Below are 18877 nucleotides of genomic sequence, written 5' to 3'. Positions count from 1 at the left end.
ATTTTACATATATACATATATTATACATACATACATAGATGTATAGAGAAAGATACAGAGAGAAGAGAGAGAGAGAGAGAGAGACAGACAGACAGACAGACATACACACACACACAGAGATGGAGAGACAGAAAATCAATCCAGAAAGGTCTCAGGCAGATAGCACCTGTGCTTTATTTTGGAAGAAAGTGAGAGATTCTACTGCTAGGAGAGGCGTGAATACATTTCAGAACTGAGAACAGCCTGTGCAAAGCCACGGACGCTGGAGATGTCATGTGCAGGAAAACAGTCAGGAGGCCAGTTTCACTGCAAGGAGGGAGTGCTGAAGGAAAGTTGTATGAAATAGGACTGAAAGACAGGTTGAAACCAGATTGTGCCAGGCTGAGAATTTTGTATTTTAACTTAAAGGCAAATGGGAATCACGGGAGCTGCTTCTTTTTTTTTTCTTTTAACCAGAGAGTAACAGATAAAATCTGTTTTAGGATATTTGTTTGATAGCTGTATGGGGGATGGATTGGAGAGGGGGAGTGGTTGTGTAAAAGGCGTTATTTGGAAAGTAAAGTCAAAGACTAGAACTTATTTGGATAATGCAGGTGAAATCTTCTGGTTAGACAGACTGGACCCAGTTTGAAAACGAGGGATATGTCCTCGGTACTGACACTGCTTTCTCTAAGGTTTTGCTAATGAAGGGAAAGCTCGGGCGGATGGTAGCAAAGGAAGGAGGCTTCGAGCGCGGTCTCGAGGACAGAACCAGCCAGGTGAACCAGGGAGAGATTCCAAAGCAAACGGATGGCCACTGGCCGATGAATTCTTCGGCCACCGCCGCCCAGAGATTTCTTTAACGATGAAATCTACTGTACTCAAAAGATGAGGAAGCGACTTCTTATGGCAGGTTGCGGAAGAGGGGGGATTGGGGGCGGAGCGGGGACAAGGACAGAAGCTAGATGAAAGAAGGATTCCATCACCATTATTGCCTCTGTCCCTTTAAACAGAACACGTGACGCAGACCGTTCGCGCGGGAACGGCTCGCACAACAGCAGCTAGCTGTAGACTGGGCGGGGTCCTCCGCGCGCGGGTTAGAGCCAACCGGGTACAACCGCCTCGCTCTTTCCACCCGGGCTCCACCTTTTGCCATCAGAGTTAACCAATCACCACCTTGCTTCTGACCCAGCCCCTCTCCGCTCGCGCGGCCCAAAGCTAGACAAACAGCACCGGAGGAAAGGAGAGGGTGGGGCTTCCGTAGGGGCGGGTCTTTGGGGGCCGCGCGCTCCCCCAAAGTTTCGAACCTTGTTGGCCCGAGGCAGAGGACAAAATTAAGAGCAGTAGCCAATAGCAAAGCACAGACCAATCGCGCGCGCTCCCCCAGGCCCTCCTCTATCTTCGCCCCGCTCCACCGGGAGAGCTCCGGGGATTGTCTATTGGCTGGAAGGGTCTGTCACTCAGCCGAGAGCCGATTGGGTCCTGGAGCCTTACGGTGATTGGTTCCGCCCAGGCGCGAAATGTAACGCGGGAAAAGCCGGAGCTGGGACAGCGGTGGTAGCAGCAGGTTGTTATTTTCCGGGGCTTGGGAGTTTGGCTTTATTGTCGCTTCGGGGCAGCGTGAGAAGTCTGCGCTGACTGAGCTTCCCTTCCACCCCGCTGTTGCGGGGGAAATCTGGGAGAAGGAGGTCAATCCTGGCAGGAGTCCCTCTTCTGCCTCGGCTTCTTCCAGGATCCCGAACCTCCAGATCGGTGAAATCTGCCCCTCCTAGACAGCTACCGGTGGGATCCCGGGAATCGTCGCCACGGCCGTCGCCGTCACTTTCTCCTCCCCTGCGATGAGTCTGCGGCTGTTCTAGTGTCAGATTCATCGGGGAAAGCGCTGCTGGGGCTGGAGCGGTGACCGGTTGCCGCAGACACCCCCGAGCCCTCCTTTGGCTCTACTTAGCCGGGAAGGAAAGACCGTGCGATTGTGGTCCCGCAGTCACCGCCAAGGGTGTGAAGTTCAGCGACCGAGAGGGACCCGGGGCGGGCGTGTGTGCGCGTCGCGGGGGACTTGGGGGGCTGGTTGGAGAGGAGGGGATGATTCGGGGGATCGAGGCAGGTATGGCGGAGAACCAGTCCCCGCTGCTCCAGCAGCCGCCGCCGCAACCCCCAGTAATATTTTGCCATGATTCCCCCAAACGTGTCCTGGTGTCGGTCATCAAGACGACTCCGATCAAGCCCAAGCGGAGCAGCGAGCAGGAGCCGCCGCCGCCGCTCATCCCAACCAGCCCGGGCTTCAGTGACTTCATGGTGTACCCTTGGCGCTGGGGCGAAAACGCGCACAATGTGACGCTGAGCCCCGGGGGGCCCGGCGGGGGCGGCTGCTGCGGGGCCTCGGTCGTGGCCACCTCCCCCGCCTCTTCCTCCGTCAGCACCCAGCAGCCGCTCCGGGGCCGGGGGGTACCGGCCTCCACCGTGGTGGCCACGGCAATCTCCGGAGGAGAAGAGGAGGAGGAGGCGGGCAGCCCGGACAGCAGCCACTTGAGGGTGAGTGTCCCCGAGACCCCGGAGGAAGGAGGGGGTGTGTCGGGAGGAGGAACGAACGGGGGCAGCTTCGGACCCGTTAACGGGCAACTGATGCCTGCGTAGTGCAGGAGCAGACGGGGCTACGGAAAAGTGGACGGAGGATCAGGACTGGGCGCGGGGTGAGAGCCGTCCTCACCCCCAGCTCACCCAGCCTGACACCTCTGCTGGGGAGGCGGAAGGCCGGGTAGAGCGGGTCTGAGTCTCCTCCCAGCACCCCAGACCGCGGGAATGGAACAGGGCGGGGCGGGGAGTATTTTAAAATGCTGGGGTTGCTTCCTGGGCCGGCGGTAGCTGCGGAGGCGGCTGTCAGGGGCGCCGACGTCACAGCCGCGCGCCAAAAAACGGGTCTGGCTGTCACGCGCCCCCAACTCTGGGGAGCGGGCGGCTGTGGGGGCGGGGCGGGGGGTATGTCAAGCCCGGGGGCGGGGCGAGAAACGGGCGCCGGGGCGGAGGCCGCGGCAGCGGAGGGGGCAGCAAGCTGTGGGGAGCGGGTGGGGGCGGGGCTGTAGGAAGGTAAGGCCCTCCCCATAGGGCCGCCCTCGGGGCTTTCCTTCCTGACCGCAGAGGCCGGCAGAGAAGAGGTAAGAAAGCAGCCCTCTCACCGATTGTACCGGGGATCGGTGAGACGCCGGTTCAGTCCAAGCAGATCCTGCGGAAGGTCCGGGACCTTGAGGAAAGCGGTGCCAAGCGGGCGCTCCGAGCGTCGGTCATGCCTCGGTCTCCCCGGCTCTTGCTCGCAGAAGGCGCTTGTGAATGGAACCGCTTGTGCCGCGGGTCGTCCCAGCTTTAGGCTCGCGGCCTTTATCCCGGGAGTCCGGCGGGGTCTTTGGGGTTTAGAGCTAAGAAGTGAAGGGAAAGGGAACGGGAAGCGCTCGGGAGATGAATGGCATGTTCACAAGTAGCGCGTTTTAAAATGCAACATGGTTTTTCATAATGTAACAGTTATTTTAGATTTCTTAGTTACTTTTTATTTAACAAAGAGTCTTGTCTACGTGTTAAGCCCTTTGTTAAACACTAGAAGCGGCAGGAAACAAAGTTTACACCGTCTATAAAGAAGTGCAACAATGGGCACCGAATTTAACGGGAATTCAAAGGCAGAAGAAACGACTCGGTGGTGGTGGAGGAAGGAAAGGATGTTCTGGAATGCTTCAGGATAATATTTAGTTGTTTTTAAAAGTGGGTAGAGTTTTTTTTTTAATGGGACTCTGAGCAAGCGGGTAACAAGGAAAAAAGCCTGGGGCATGAAAATGGGCATCCTGCCAGGCTTTATGAAGGAGAGTAATAGGAAAATTAGGCTAAAAGTCTATTAGGGGCAAACGTAAAAGGCATTAAATGCCAGGCTAAGCAGTTAGGGCTTTATCTCATAACGTCTGGGGAGCTATTTGGAGGGATTCAATCAGAAAAAAAAACACGACTAGAGCTTTTAGAGACATTAATCTGGCAGCAGCGTGAAGGTTTGGAGGCAAGGAGGGTGATATCAGCTAGTTGAGGTAACAAGTGATCAGATGGCTTGCAATGGGAGTGGAAAGGAGATAGAAAGTGTTGGAGAAAGATTTCAGAAGTGTGTTGCTTTTTAATGAACTGATTGGATGTTATAGGCAAGGGAAAAAGTCAAAAGTTTCAAGTCTGGGTGACTTCATGAATTGTATGGTGACCAAAGAAGATTTTTAGGGAGGTGTTGGGTTGGGTTAGGGGCATGTCAAATTTATGGTGTTAGTTGGACAGGTAGGTGGAGATGCCTGGAAGAAAGTTTGGAAACCTACAGAGATCACAGCTGGAGATGGTAATTTGTTCGACTTCAACATTGAGGTAATAGACTTCCAAATTGGAAGCATACATTATGAAGAGGCAACTTTTAGAGTAAAGAAGGGGAAGCAAATAAATGTAGAGGTAGATGAGAGAAATTAGGAAAGTTCAGCATTATGAAAAAGGTGATTTTAAAAGGTGTGAATCAGTGGTGTCATGTAGATAAAGGGAGAGAACTCTGAAAGATATTGGATATTGTGTCTGAAAAACAGTACATGTACTTTAAAAACAACTGATAACAATTTGTTTTGTCAGCAGACAACCAGATACCTTTACAAACTTATTTACAAAAGTACATGTCCTTTAGAATGATAAAATTCAGCATTAGTAGAGGCCTAAGAGGTCTTCTAGTCTAACCTGTACCTGAAAAAAAATTTGAAAATCATTTATCCTATACTTGGAGATCTCCAGTAATAAGGCTACTGCCTCAAAGGACACAAGACTGAAGTCTTCATAAAGCCTGATGTAAGAGCAATTTTGCTGGTAAACTGTCACAGCAACACAGTTCAAGCACTTTGAACACCTTTAGATGACTGTGCTTAAAATATCACTTTTTTTTAAAGGTTTGTTTGCTGAGAAAAGGAAGATGGTTATCCCCCAAACCCCAATTATACTTTAGTTTCTATAAAACCTCCCTTCTAACAATGTTTTAACAGTGACTCTTTTTTCTTTTTTTTTCCTCTGATGTTGTTTCGAAATGACCCAATCCACCATAACAGCTGAGTGCAGTTAAATAAGACACCAGCGTACAGGCTGTGCCTAAATATTCACATTTCATTCTGTTCTTATAGTTCACCATTCCTCACCTATAGTCCACCATTTCCCTGTTGAGACAAGAAAAGCAAACTACTTTCATTAGTTCTCTGAAGTCAGCGTTGGTTACAGCATTGATAAGATATCTGATGTCCCACAATATTATTTTCCTTTACATTATTGTGGTTATTGTGTTAAGTATTCTTCCTTATTTTGCTCATTTTGCTGTGTTCCCAAGTTTCTTTGGATTCTTAAGGCACAGTAATATTCTATACATTCATATATAACAATTTGTTCAACCATTTCTCAAAGGACATGCATCTACTTTGTTTCTAGTTCTTTGATGTAAAAAGTGCTTCTGTAAGTATCCATAATAAAATTAATTATGAAGGAACTTTCCCTCTCTCTCTGACCTCCTTGGGGGTAAAGATGATGTCCTGGTGATGTGAAAGCTTCCAGCTAAACCCACTTCTCTTTAAACCACTTCAAGTACAATAAGAAACAAAAAAAAAATCAACAAAATCTGCCAACTAGGCTTTATTAAGTTCCTGCCCTGTGTCAGGCACTATGCTAGCTGCTGGAGATACAGATATAAAGAGGACAGCCCCTGTCCTTAAGGCATTTATATTCTGCTGGAGGTATATACAACATTTTCATTGATAAATAAATAGAACATATACAAAATATACAGTGATTGGGGGGAGAAGGATGACTTTAACAAGTGAGAGGAAGGGTATCAGGAAAGGCCTCTTGAAGGATGTGGGTGTTCCAAAAATCAAAGGACCACAATATCTTAACCCCTCTTCAATTATGAAACAGATCTGCTTCCCTCTCTTAGCTTTCATCTTCTTTACCAGGTAACAGTTTGTTTTGGTTTTCCAGTCACTTTTTATCAACATTTATTCACTTATCAGAATTCAGAAGAGATCATGACTATAGCATTAACTATATGCAATACTATAAGTATTACTAGTGGCAGAAAATCAGCTCTTGCCATTGCAACCCAGTCTGCTTTGGTATCCAGATAGTTAGAGCAAGCAATGGAAGTTGCAATGATAGCCATTATTCTTCCTCTTCACCCCTTATCCAATCCCTGAGATTTGTTATACCACCTTGTTGCAAATGTAATAAAGAACCTCATAAGTGTCTACTCCTACCCATATTTTTAAAATGTTACTGTTTAATTGGTTAAGTTCTATCTTGGTGGTAATATCTGCTTTTTTCAGCATAGGAATGACTTATTTCAAGCATAAAGAATAATTTGAGATTTAGGATAAGCATAGCAGTGGAGTTTTGGGGGAGTATTAATTATACCTCCAGAGTAAGTAAAAGCAAACCAAAAGGTATGGTGAATGAATCTAGTACGCAACAGGTGGAAGTCCATTTGAACTTTTCCATTGGTAAATTCTAGCTTTTAAAAGCTCGCTTAATATTAATATAGTTTAATACTGTTAATTGAAGTTCTTGTGTGTTGTGCTTTGCTTTTTAAGGATATGTGTTATGCCATATATCTTCATGTGTATTTATTCAACCAACATAATCTTTTATGAACATAGCACTGTTGGGGTATAACACTTCATGGAAGAATACTGTCTTAACAGAGAGATAAGTACATGCACGTGAAGAACAGCAGCATAATAGATAAAAATAGATAAAGGCTTTGCACAGTAAGTGCTCAGTATTTGTTGAATTGAGAATTGAAAGGCAGCATATAATTAAAAAATTTGAGCAGTAGAGGTGACAAAAATTTTTAAGTTCAGGAAAGCTGTTATTTGGAGACGTTGGAAAATCTTTGTGGAAGGCATTAAACTCTGTACTCTTGAATTCTTGGTAGAATATGCAAACAGATTGTATTTTTTTGGGTCAAATGCTTTTCTTCAGGTATATAACCACTGTAGTTGGGTAAAACCAACTTATTCATAATTCAGTCAGTTGCTTTAATCATATTGAAATGTAGTTAAAATCAGCTTCAGCATATAGTAGGTTTGATTGGTCAGCAAAGATCTGACAGTCATTCCGTGATGATCCACCTCCCCTTAATCCCCCAGGCTCCTCTCTCCAACAAAAACAAAATAAATATGAGAATCCAGGCTTGACTGAGGTGGAAGCAGGGAAAGGGGTTCTATGTTATTTGATATGGATGGTGGTAAGCTCTTGGTGCCGGTTAAAAAAAAAGACAAAAACCCCTAGCAAAGCTCAGGATGTGGTTGTACCTACAGTTAACCTATGAACATCTCCCTTTTCTGTAGACAAAACAATAAGACTGATTTCCTCCCTTTTCTAATCTCTCTGTCTTTTTATCTCTCTTGATCTAGCTTTCTCCTTCCTCCCACTCCTTATAGATACTAGTGGCATAAAATCTTGGTTTCGTATTCATACTTCAGCATTTGGAGGGTCTGTGATTTGATTAGCATGGGCCTTTCAGTAACAGATGGCAGACCTAATAGACAGAAAATTCCTCAAATTTCAGCCAACTTAGTGAAATAAAATTTCTTTAAACCTTCTGAGGGAAAGTCTCAAATGAGATCTATGTGGTCTGTCACTGGGCCCATATTCAAAGTCTTTACATCTTGTTAGGAACTGTCAGAACTTGTACTTAGCTGACATTGCTTTGGAGAGCCCAGGGTTGACACTATGCTATAATGAACTTGGTTGTAGGATTTGATACTATGTAATTGTCAGCATTTTTATTCTAGATAAAAAGAAAAAGTTCACAGTTAAGTGATACTGTGCTTATTTTTTGATACAATGAATAGAAAATGTTTCATGTTTATTTCTCCTTATTTACTTTAACAGGAAAGCATGACTTGCTTTTTGGCTCACTTTCCCTGCTGTAAGAATATGCCTTTCTTCCTTTTGGAAGGAAATTTTAAGAAGTGTTACTGTGAAATTCCTCTGGACTTTATATCTACCTCCTGATAAGAATTTTTAATACACATGCACACATATACCTGCAAATGGAAAAGATAGATATTTTTAAATTGCTAAGTAATTTCAAAATTTGATTTTTAAGATTGCTTATACAAATAAATATTAGATTCTATTTAACATCAAATTACTGGAAAATTTATACTTTATTATTGCAAAATTTTGTATGATAGGCTGTTGAAAAAATCAAGGACATTTCAAATTGTATCAAAGCTAAAAAAGAATTCTTATCCAATTAATTTTTTTTTGGCTTTTTGGTGAGGCAATCAGGGTTAAGAGACTTGCCCAGGGTCACACAGCTAGTAAGTCAAGTGTCTGAGGCCCAATTTGAATTCAGGTCCTCCTGACTCCAAGGCTGGAGCTCTAGCCACTGTGCCACCTAGCTGCCCCTTGTCCAATGAATTATTATGGAAACTGTAATTTTTCCAGTAATCTAATTACTCTAAAGGTTAGGGTCTAATGCCACAAAAGAAATGCCTTTTTCAGGATACAGGTACATAGATTTATCCAATATTGTTTTTTATATTTTGAACGGATCCTATCTTGATTTCAGATCCCTTTTGTTATTCCTTCCCACAAAGAATTAATTTTATGAATCCCTGATTCCGTGTTTGTCTGTAACTAAGGTTTTTAAACAGAACTAACATAGTTAAACATCTTGTCAGAGTTCAGTATTTGTTGTTGCCTCAATATTTGTGTTGTCTGGATGCTCATCTGCTTAGAACAGGGACCAGCAATTTCTTTAGCATGCAGAGATGCAAAATCCAGTCAATGGATACCATTGGTTGTCATTGGCAGGTCTAAGGTATGTTTGTGAGGGAGGGAAGGGGGGGGAAGTTAATATGATAGGGAGTTGGAGATGGGCAATAATAATCATTTCAGATGCCACAGTTTTACCAACTTTTGCTTAATACTGACTTAATTGAAGGGCTACACAAGATCTTGACTCCTACTACCCTTAGCAATTATTTGGATTTTAAAAATGATGTTATTCAAGAGGCAGCAACCCAGCTGAACTCTCCTAACATTCTCATCCAAACAACTTAAAAATAATGTGTCAAATTCAATTCTGGCACACCATACCCAACAAAAGGTCAAGGTGAGACATTTTTCTAGTCCAAGATAGCTTAGAAGATTGGCAGGAAAGCTCTGTGACACTGGGCTGGCTGCGTGCAGTGGCAACACCAGCAGTGTTGAGCAGTGTTGGAGGCCTTTAGGAGCTCTCAGCCCAGAGACAGAAAAGAATTAGACGTCTGGTCAAAAAGACATTATACTCTTAAGGAGAGATAATTTAACAATTATTGGACTACCTGAAAGTCATGATCAAAAAAAGAGCCTAGACACTGCATTTCAAGAAATTATAAAGGAAAACTGCCTCATTATTATAGAACTAGAGAGTAACAGATATTAAAAGAACCCACCAATCAACACTTGAAAGAGATTTCAAAATGAAAACTCTCAGGAATATTATAGTCAAATTTCAGAGCTCTCAGGTCAAGGAGAAACTATTGTCAGAAAGAAACCATTCAAATATTGTGGAGTCACAGTCAAGACATGTAAGATTTAGTAGCTTCCATGTTAAAGTATCACAGAGCTTGGAATATGATATTCCAGAGGGCAAATGAGCTAGGATTACAACCAAGAATAACCTACCTAGAAAACAGTACAATCTATCTTGGTGGGGGGAGGCAGGAGGGGAAATGGATATTTAATGAAATAAGGGACTTTAAAGCATTCCTCATAAAAAGACTAGATAGAATGAATAGAAAATTTGACATTCAAACACAAGACTCAAGCATAAAAAGGTAAATATGGCCAAGAAATCATAAAGGACTTAATGAGGTTAAACTATTCACATTCTTACATGGGAAGATGAAACACATAACTCCTAAAAACTTTATCATTAAGTCAGGTAGAAGGAGTCTGCATAGACACAGGGCACAGGACTGAGTTGAATATGTTGGGATGATCTAAAAAAAAAAGGAAGAGGTGAGAAGAGGGATGCACTGGGAGAAGGGAGAAGGGATAGGGAAAACAAGGGATATTATCTCACATAAAAGAGGAAGGACTTTTACAATAGGTGGGAAATGGTGGTTAATGTTTGAACCTCAGATTGGAATTGATTCAAAGAGAAAGAATATAAGTACACTTTCAGGTGGGGGAGTGATAAACAGGAAGGCAGACTAAAAGAGGCAGTGATCAGAAGCAATATAGATTTTTGGGGAGGGACATGGTGAAAAAAAGATGGGAAGGATAAATAGAAGAAAATAGGAGGAGGGAAATACATAGTAATCATAATTCTGAATATGAATGGGATTAACTCACCCATAAGATGGAAGCAGATAGCAGAATGGAATAGAAACCAGAATCCAACAATATGTTATTTACAAGAAACACACTTGAAAGAGAAAGATATGCACACTTAAAATAAGGGGCTAGAGCAGAATCTGTTATGCTTTAGCTGAGGTAAAGTCAGGGGTGGCAATCATGATTTCAGACAAAGCAAAAGCAAAAATAGACCAAATGAAGAGAGATAATAAAGGAAACTATATTTTGCTAAAAGGTACCACAGACAATGAAATAATATAAACACTAAATATATATGTACCAAATGGCATAGCACCTAAAATCTTAAAGGAAAAGTTTAATGAGTTATAAAAGGAAATAGATAATAAAACTATACTAGTGGAGACCTCAACTTTCCCCCTTCAGAATTAGATAAATCCAACAGTAAAATAAATGATGACAAAGTTAAGGAGATGAGTAGAATTTTTTACAAAAGTTAGAGGTAGACGTCTGGAGAAAATTAAATGGGAGTAGAAAGGAATATACCTTTTTTTCAGCTGTATATGGTACCGTTACAAAAGTTGACCATGTATTAAGGCTTTAAAAACCTCACAAACAAATGCAGAAAAGCAGGAATATCTAATGCACCCCTTTGGGACTCTAATGCAACAAAAATTACATTAAATAAAAGGCCTTGGAAGCACAGATTAAAAAATAATTAGAAACTAAGTAATTTAATCCTAAAGAATGAGTAGGTCAAAGAACAACTCATACAAACAACAATTTTGTTAAAGACAATGACAGTGAGACAACATACCAAAATTTGTGGGATGCAGCCAAAGCAGTGCTTAGGGAAAATTTAAATTTCTCAATGCTTATATCAATGAAAAAGAGCAGATCAATGAATTGGGAATGCAGTTAAAAAAAACCTAGAAGAACAAATTTAAAATCCCCAATTCAACACACAATGGAATCCTGAAAATCAAAGGAGAGATTAATAAAATTGAAAGTAAGAAAAAATATTAAACTAGTACATATAACTAGGAACTGGTTTTATAAACTAATGAAATAGGTAAAAGGTTAGTGAATTTGATTTAAAAAAAAGAAAAAATACCAAGTTAGCAGTATTGAAAATGAAAAAAAGGAGAATGCACCACCAATGAAGATAAAATTAAAGAGATTATTAGGAATTATTTTGCTCAATTATATGCCAATGAAACTAACAATCTGAGTGAAATGGATGAATATATACAAAAATAAAAATTACCCAGATTAACAGGAAGGGAAATAGAATATTTTAATAACCCTATCTTAGAAAAAGATATTGAACAATCCATAAGAAAAATCCCTAGGACCAAGTGGATTTACTAGTAAATTCTACCAAACATTTAAAGAATGATTTTAATACTATATAAACTATTTAGAAAAATAGGTAAAGAAGGAGTCCTACCAAGTTTCCTCTATGACACAAAGAACAGAGAAATAAAAGTAGGCCAATTTCCCTAATTGATACAAAATATTGATTGATATTGATACAAAAATCAAAATAAAATATTGGCAAGGAGATTACAGCAATATATCACAAAGATCATACACTATGACCAAATGGGATTTATATCAGGAATGCAGGACTGGTTCGATATTAAATAAAGTATAATCATAATTGACAATAACAATAACAAAACCAACAAAAATCACTATTACCCCAATAGATGCAGAAAGTTCTTGACAAAACATAATACCCATTCCTATTAAAAATACTAAAAAGCAAAGGAGCACATGGAGCTTTTCTTAAAATGATAAATGGTATCTATCTAAAACCATTAGCAAGTATTATCTGTAATGCAGATAATCTAGAAGCCTTCCCAGTAAGATTAAGGATGAAGCAAGGATGTCCAGTATCACTCCTATTATTCAGTATTGTACTAGAAATGCTAGTTATAGGAATGAGACAAGAAAAAGAAATAGAAAGAACAAGAATAGGCAATAAGAAAAACACTGTCACTTTTCAGATGATATGATTGTGCATACTTAAAGAGTCCTAGGGAATCAGCTAAAAATAATTGAAACAATGAACCTTACCACAGTTGCAGGATATAAAATAAACCCACATAAACCATCAGCATCTCTATATATTACCAACACAATCCAGCAGGAGCAGATAGAAAGAGAAATACCATTTAAAATAACTACAGATAATATAAAATACTTGGGGAGTCTACCTGCTGAGACAAACCCACAGACTAGATGACCACAATTACAAAACCCTTCACACAAATAAAAACAGATCTAAGCAATTGTTGAAATGTTAATTGCTCATGAGTAGGCTGAGCCAATATAATAAAAATGACGATTCTACCAAAATTAATTACTTATTCAATGCTATACCAATAAAACTACCAAAGAATTATTTTGTACATCTTGAAAAAATAACAATTCGTCTGGAATGACAAAAAGTCACAATATCAAGCAAATCAATGAGAAATGGGAAGGAAGCCTAACAAGATCAGATTTCAATCTATATTACAAAGTGGTAATCAAAACACACTTTGGTACTGGCTAAGAAATAAAGTGGTAGATCAGTGGAATGGATTAGGCACACAGTGTACAATAGTCAATGCCATAGTAATCTAGTGTTCAATAATCCCAAAGATCCAAACTTTTAGGGTAAGAACTCATCATTTGACAAAAAGTGCTGGGAAAACTGGAAAGAAGTTTGGCAGAAAGTAGGCATAGACAAACATTTCACATGGTATGCCAAGATAAGGTCACAGTGGGTACATTATTTAGATATATAGGGTGATAGCATAAACAATTTGGGGGAACATGGAAAATTTGGCCTGTCAGATCTATGGAGGGGTTTGTGATCAAACCAAAGAGGGGATCACAGAAAGTATAATGGATAATTTTGATTACATGGAACTAAAATTTTTGCACAAGTAAAACCAATGCAGCCAAAATTAGAAGGAAAACAGGAAACTGGGGAAAATCTTTACATTAAGTTTCTCTGATAAAGGCCTCATTTCTCAAATATATAGGGAACTGAGCCAAAGTTATAAAAATAAGAGCTACCCCCCAAATGATAAATGGTTAAAGGATATGAACAGGCAATTTTCAGCAGAAGAAATCAAAACTTTCTGTACTCATGAAAAAAAAAGCTCTAAATCACAAATACAAATTAAAACAATTCTGCAAATTGAAAGAAATTAAAATCCAAAGCTATCAGATTGGCTAATATGATAGAAAGGTAAATGAAAAATGTTGGAAAGGATGTGGAAAAATAGGGACACTAATGCATTTTCGATGTCATTGTGAACTAGTCCAACCATTCTGGAGAACAATTTAGAACTATACCAAAGGGACTATAAAACTGTGCATATCTTTGGACCCAGAAATATTGCTATTACATCTGGATCCCAAAGAGACCAAAGCAAAAGGAAAAGGCCTATGTGTACAAAAATATTTATAGCAGCTCTTTTTTTTGGGGGGTGGCAAAGAATTGGCAATGGAAAGCATGTTTGTCAGTTGGGGAATGGCTGAACAAGTTGTGATCTATGATTGTGATGGTATGCTATTTTGCTATAAAAAAAATTGTTGGGAGGGATCATTTCAGAAAAACCTTGGAAGACTTATATGAATAGATACAGAACGAAGTGAGAAGAACCAGGAAACATTGTACACAGTGACAGCAATATTGTAATGATGATCAATTGTGCAGGGCTTAGCTATTCTGATCAGTACAGTGATCAAAGCCGATTCTAAAGGAATCATTATGAAAAATATTGTTCACCTCCAGAGAGAGAACTGATGAACTGAGTGCAAACTAAATCTTTTCACTTTTAAAATTTTTCTTATTCTTTTTTTGTTTCAACATGGCTAATATAGAAGTATGTTTCGTATGATTTCACATGCATAGGTGATTTATTGCTTGCCTTAATGAGTGGGGGAGGGGTTGAGTGATGGAGAGATTTGGAATTCAAATTTTTTTAATGTTAAAGATAAATAATTTTAAAATATGTTTACTTCTTCTACCAAACCACCTATGTTCCATTTATATAAATTGTCTAGTAGGGAAGCTGGGTATATACAATGAGTTGATGTTTTCTCTGCCCTTTCCAAGAGCAATTGGTAATGATTTATATTGTCAACTTAACCCCCACTGTTAATAAATTATCCCTATTTAAAAGACTGTAGATATTGCCTATTTGTGAATTATTATATGAAAAAAGATACTCATCTAGGCTTTTAAAAGCTTTTCATGGATTGTTGTGGATAGAATCAGTTAGTAATCAAACATACAGTCAATGTGGTTGTCCTAGGATTAAATAGATAATTGAAATCCATTGGAAAGAAAATTTTATTCCAAAATCCTTTCTCATAGGAAAATTATATATTCCTTCTCTCTCTCTCTCTCTCTCTCTCTGGCAAAGCAATTGGGGTTAAGTGACTTGCCCAGAGTCACACAGCTAGCAAGTATCAAATGTCTGAGGCTGGATTTGAACTCAGCTGCTCCTGACTCTAGGGCCAGTGCTCTATATACTGCTCCATGTAGCTGCCCCTGAAAATGATATATTCCTATTAACTGATTTTTAGTAGCTTTGAGCTTTAACCAAACTTGGCATTTGAGCTAACTATTTGTTGATATTGTTTTATGATATTGCAGTTTGGTTTAAGTGTTTGTCATTGCAGCATTACATGTAACAATTTAATGCCTAATGCTTTTTCTTTTGTGGGAGATGGGGAGGAGTATTGGCTTTATGCTAAGCGATTCCATATAAGTTGCATAAAATAATGTTTAACAGGATTTTCTTCTTATTCCCCCTTCTAAATGCAGGATGGGATCAGACGTGGTCGACCCAGAGCAGATACTGTCCGGGATTTAATAAATGAGGGAGAACATTCTTCTAGCAGAATCCGTTGTAACATCTGTAATAGAGTATTTCCAAGGGAAAAGTCTCTACAGGCACACAAAAGGACTCATACTGGTATGTAGAGCAGTTTGTAGAGCAGTAAATATACTTTACCTGAAATCCTTAAAAAATTTTTAGGCATATGAATATACTTTTTATTGAAAAATACATATTTCCTGTATTTATTACCATCCTAATATATTGGTATATCAAGTGAAGGGCAGTATTTTCAAATGACTAGAGGGCCAGTCTTGGAATCAGGAAGACCTGAATTCAGGTCTTCTCTGTGATACATATTAGCTATATGACCATGGGTAAGTGATATAATCTCTCATTTCCCCTCGGCAATTCATTTTAAGATTTATAAACTATAGAGAAGTTGTTGCCAATCTGTACAGGAGGTTCCCTTCACCAGCAAAACCACATATCCAGACCAAAAAATGCAAAGCTTTTACAAGTATGGGAGTAGAGAAAGACTCATTTGTGGAGGTAGGAGGAGAATGGTTCCTAAACCCTGGGAATATGTGACTTATATTGCTAATTCAGGGCAGTTTGATAGATATTGTACAAACATTAAACTGTTATGTAACTCAAACAACATATATTGCAATACTCTGTTAAATTCATCTGTTTATTCTTGTTGCAGTGAATTATTTATTTGTAAACAAAATATGAAAATGGATGACAATTTGAACAGGCTTTCTGAAAACATGTTAAAGATCTATCAGTGCTCCAAGAAAGGATTCATTTGCTGTAGGTCAATTTGTAGGTTCAAAATTTAAAAGTATTTTTTTATTCTATCATTAATTTATTTATTTTTAGTTTTCAGTGTTCACTTCCACAAGATTTTGAGTTCCAAACTTTTTCCCCCATCTCTTCCTTCCCCCTACCCCAATTCCTCCATTCTGCCCTCCCTTCTATCACTCCCTCCCCTAGTCCTCTTCCTCTTCTATTTTCCTGTAGGGCAGGTTAGATTTCTATACTCCTTTGCCTGTATATCTTATTTCTCAGTTGCAGGTCAAAATTAAAAATATTACTTGAATACACTTACTTATCTCTAATCCAGGCCATAAATTTTTTTTAAAAATAGAAGTTATGATTTCTACTCCTCCACTCACTGATATCTCAAATGCTTCTATTCTGATTTCTGATTTTATTGCTTAACTGAAACTGCACATTCCAAGCATACCAGTGAACTTTTAGGTGCCAAACCTTTTCTAAATTCTCATCCTATTTAACTTCTTGGCAGCTTTTGACCACCCTGTCCTCCTGAGGAGTCTCTTTGGGTTTTTGTCATGTTGCAGTCTCTTTGTTCTTCTCATACCTTTCTTATTCTTTGTTACCTGTCTTCATTATTGGGTTGTCATTCATACCTTATCCTCTAACAGTGGGTGTACCCTGAAGTGTTATGTACCCTCATTTATCTCTATACTTTCTCTTCTCTTGTTGAACTCATCAATTTCTATGGATCAGTTATAAGCTCTAAGCAAAATGACTCCCAGATGTATATATTAAACTCTAGTTTCTCTTTTGAGCTATATAGTTTCTTTTCAGCAATTGCCTACTGGACCTTTAAATTTCACATATCCATATATTCTCCCCCAAACCTACCTCTTGCTCCAATTCCCCTATTTTTGTCAGTCACCATCATTCTAGTCATGCAGATTTGTGACAGTGGAGTCATCCTGGACTTCTTACTTTCTGTCACCTCAGGTACCATTTTATTGATTCTACTTTTACTTCTTTTGTATCCATCCTCTTCTGTCTACTTACATGGCCACCATCCTAGTTCTGGGCCTTATCACCTCTCACCTGGGCTATTTCAATAATCTTCTGTTTTTCAACTCTCTCCTTCCAGGCCGTCTTCCACAGAACTGCCAAAATAATACTCCTAAAATACAAGTCTGAACATGTTGCTGCCCTCAGTAAAATTACAATGACTTCCTGTTACCTCTAGGATTGAATATAGACTCTTTGGTTTGTCATTTAAAACTTTTTACAACCTGGCTTCAGCTTACTTCTCCAGCCTTACTATACATTAATTCCCTTCATGTGCTCAATGGGTCAGCCAAACTGGCCTTCTTACTCTTCATTACTTAGGACATTCTCTTTCTGTTTTTGCATAGGTTATCATCTATTATGTCCTTCTTTCACCTCTATTTCTTGGAATCCCTAGCTTCCTTTAAAGCTAAGCACCAACGCTACCTTCTACATGACATCTTTCCTGTTTACCACTGGCTGCTAGTGCCTCCTCTATCAAATCATTTATTTACAGCTAGTATGGAGTAGTGGATAGAATGTTGAATTTGCAGTCAGGAAGACTTGGGTTCAAGTCCTACCTTAGACACTTTCTAGTTATAAGACTTTGGGTTTGTTACTTATAACTTTTTTTGGCCTCAGTTTCATCATCTATAAAACAGGGATAATAATGGAACCTACATAGGGGTAGGGGCTTTTTTTTATCAGATAATACATGTAAAGTACTTTGCAAACCTTAAAGCCTGTATAAATGTTAGCTGTAAGTGTTTGTATATCTTTTGTATCTTCTTATATTGTACAACATTTTTTCTTTAATAGAAGGAAAGTTTCTTTAGGCCAGGAACTGTGAGTGGTTTTAGCCAAACCAGCTTCTTAAAGGATTCAATACAAGTACTTTCCAGTTAAACATCACTGATTTTTTTTGGGGGGGGGCTAGGCAATTGGGGTTAAGTGACTTGCGCAGGGTCACACAGCTAGTGTCAAGTGTCTGGTCTGACACCATATTTGAACTCAGCTCCTCCTGACTCTAGGGCCTGTGCTCTATCCACTGCGCCACCTGGTTGCCCCAAAACACTAATTAAAAGGCCAGTCACATCATATTTTAAAATGAATAGTCATTCTTTTTGAGGCACACACAAAAATCAAAGTAAGCTAAATTCATTCTTTTGTGATAATCATATTTACATTTATAGCTTACAAAGCATTTTTTTACATAATAATCCTATGAAATAGGTAGTACAAATATTACCATTTTAATTTTATAGATGTGGAAAGCTTAGATAGGTTAAGTAACTTACTTAGTCACATAGCTAGTAGATGGTGAAGTAATGGAGCCAGGACTTATCCATGTCCTAAGTCCAAATCCACTTCGTATTTCACTATACCACACTTTTCTCTTGGAGAATGTGTTTTGTTAAATAGATAAGACCGATTTATGAAGAGGTTGTTCTCTTGATAATTTGAACATCTCCATATAATCTTATTATCATTATTAACATGTACGGTCTATAGGAAAAAGGATTTACTCTTTAAAGTTTTTTAGAGGTATTAATGACAACTTAAGATTTTTTTTAAAAAATGTATCTGTCCAATGAAACAGAATGAAAGTACCAATGTTTTATTTGTTACACTATTCCATCTACACATTACTCTTTTTGGAATTATATTAGTACACTCAAATACTAAGTATTTATGGAATATCTACTATGTAACAACAATTGTAAATACTGTGGGCAATAAAAAAGAAGTAAATGATAGCATCTTTGCCTTCAAGGGTTTACAATATAGTTAAGGAGGTAAGACTAAGACATTAACTGAAAACACTGAAAGCATTAACTTGTGTGATACAAGTTGTTGGTGGAGAGAAGGTGAGAGATGTGAGGTGG

At 39.4% G+C, this 18877-nt stretch overlaps 1 protein-coding gene across 1 annotated transcript in view; it reads left to right on the top strand.

The window, feature by feature from the left end:
- Positions 1-1194: 1194 nt before the first annotated feature.
- The window catches only part of ZNF367 (zinc finger protein 367), a 26645-nt gene continuing 8962 nt past the window's right edge, over positions 1195-18877 (top strand). The window contains exons 1-2 of the mRNA XM_020971684.2: positions 1195-2511; positions 15158-15308. Of these exons, the coding sequence (XP_020827343.1) occupies positions 2062-2511; positions 15158-15308 (601 nt within the window). The 5' untranslated portion in view covers positions 1195-2061. The remainder of the gene's footprint in view (positions 2512-15157; positions 15309-18877) is intronic.

Source organism: Phascolarctos cinereus, unplaced genomic scaffold (assembly GCF_003287225.1).
Source record: "Phascolarctos cinereus isolate Bilbo 61053 unplaced genomic scaffold, phaCin_HiC Scaffold_4;HRSCAF=312, whole genome shotgun sequence".
Lineage (NCBI taxonomy): Eukaryota > Metazoa > Chordata > Mammalia > Diprotodontia > Phascolarctidae > Phascolarctos > Phascolarctos cinereus.
Note: the sequence above shows the minus strand (reverse complement) of the source record. Positions and strands in the feature narration are given on the sequence as shown.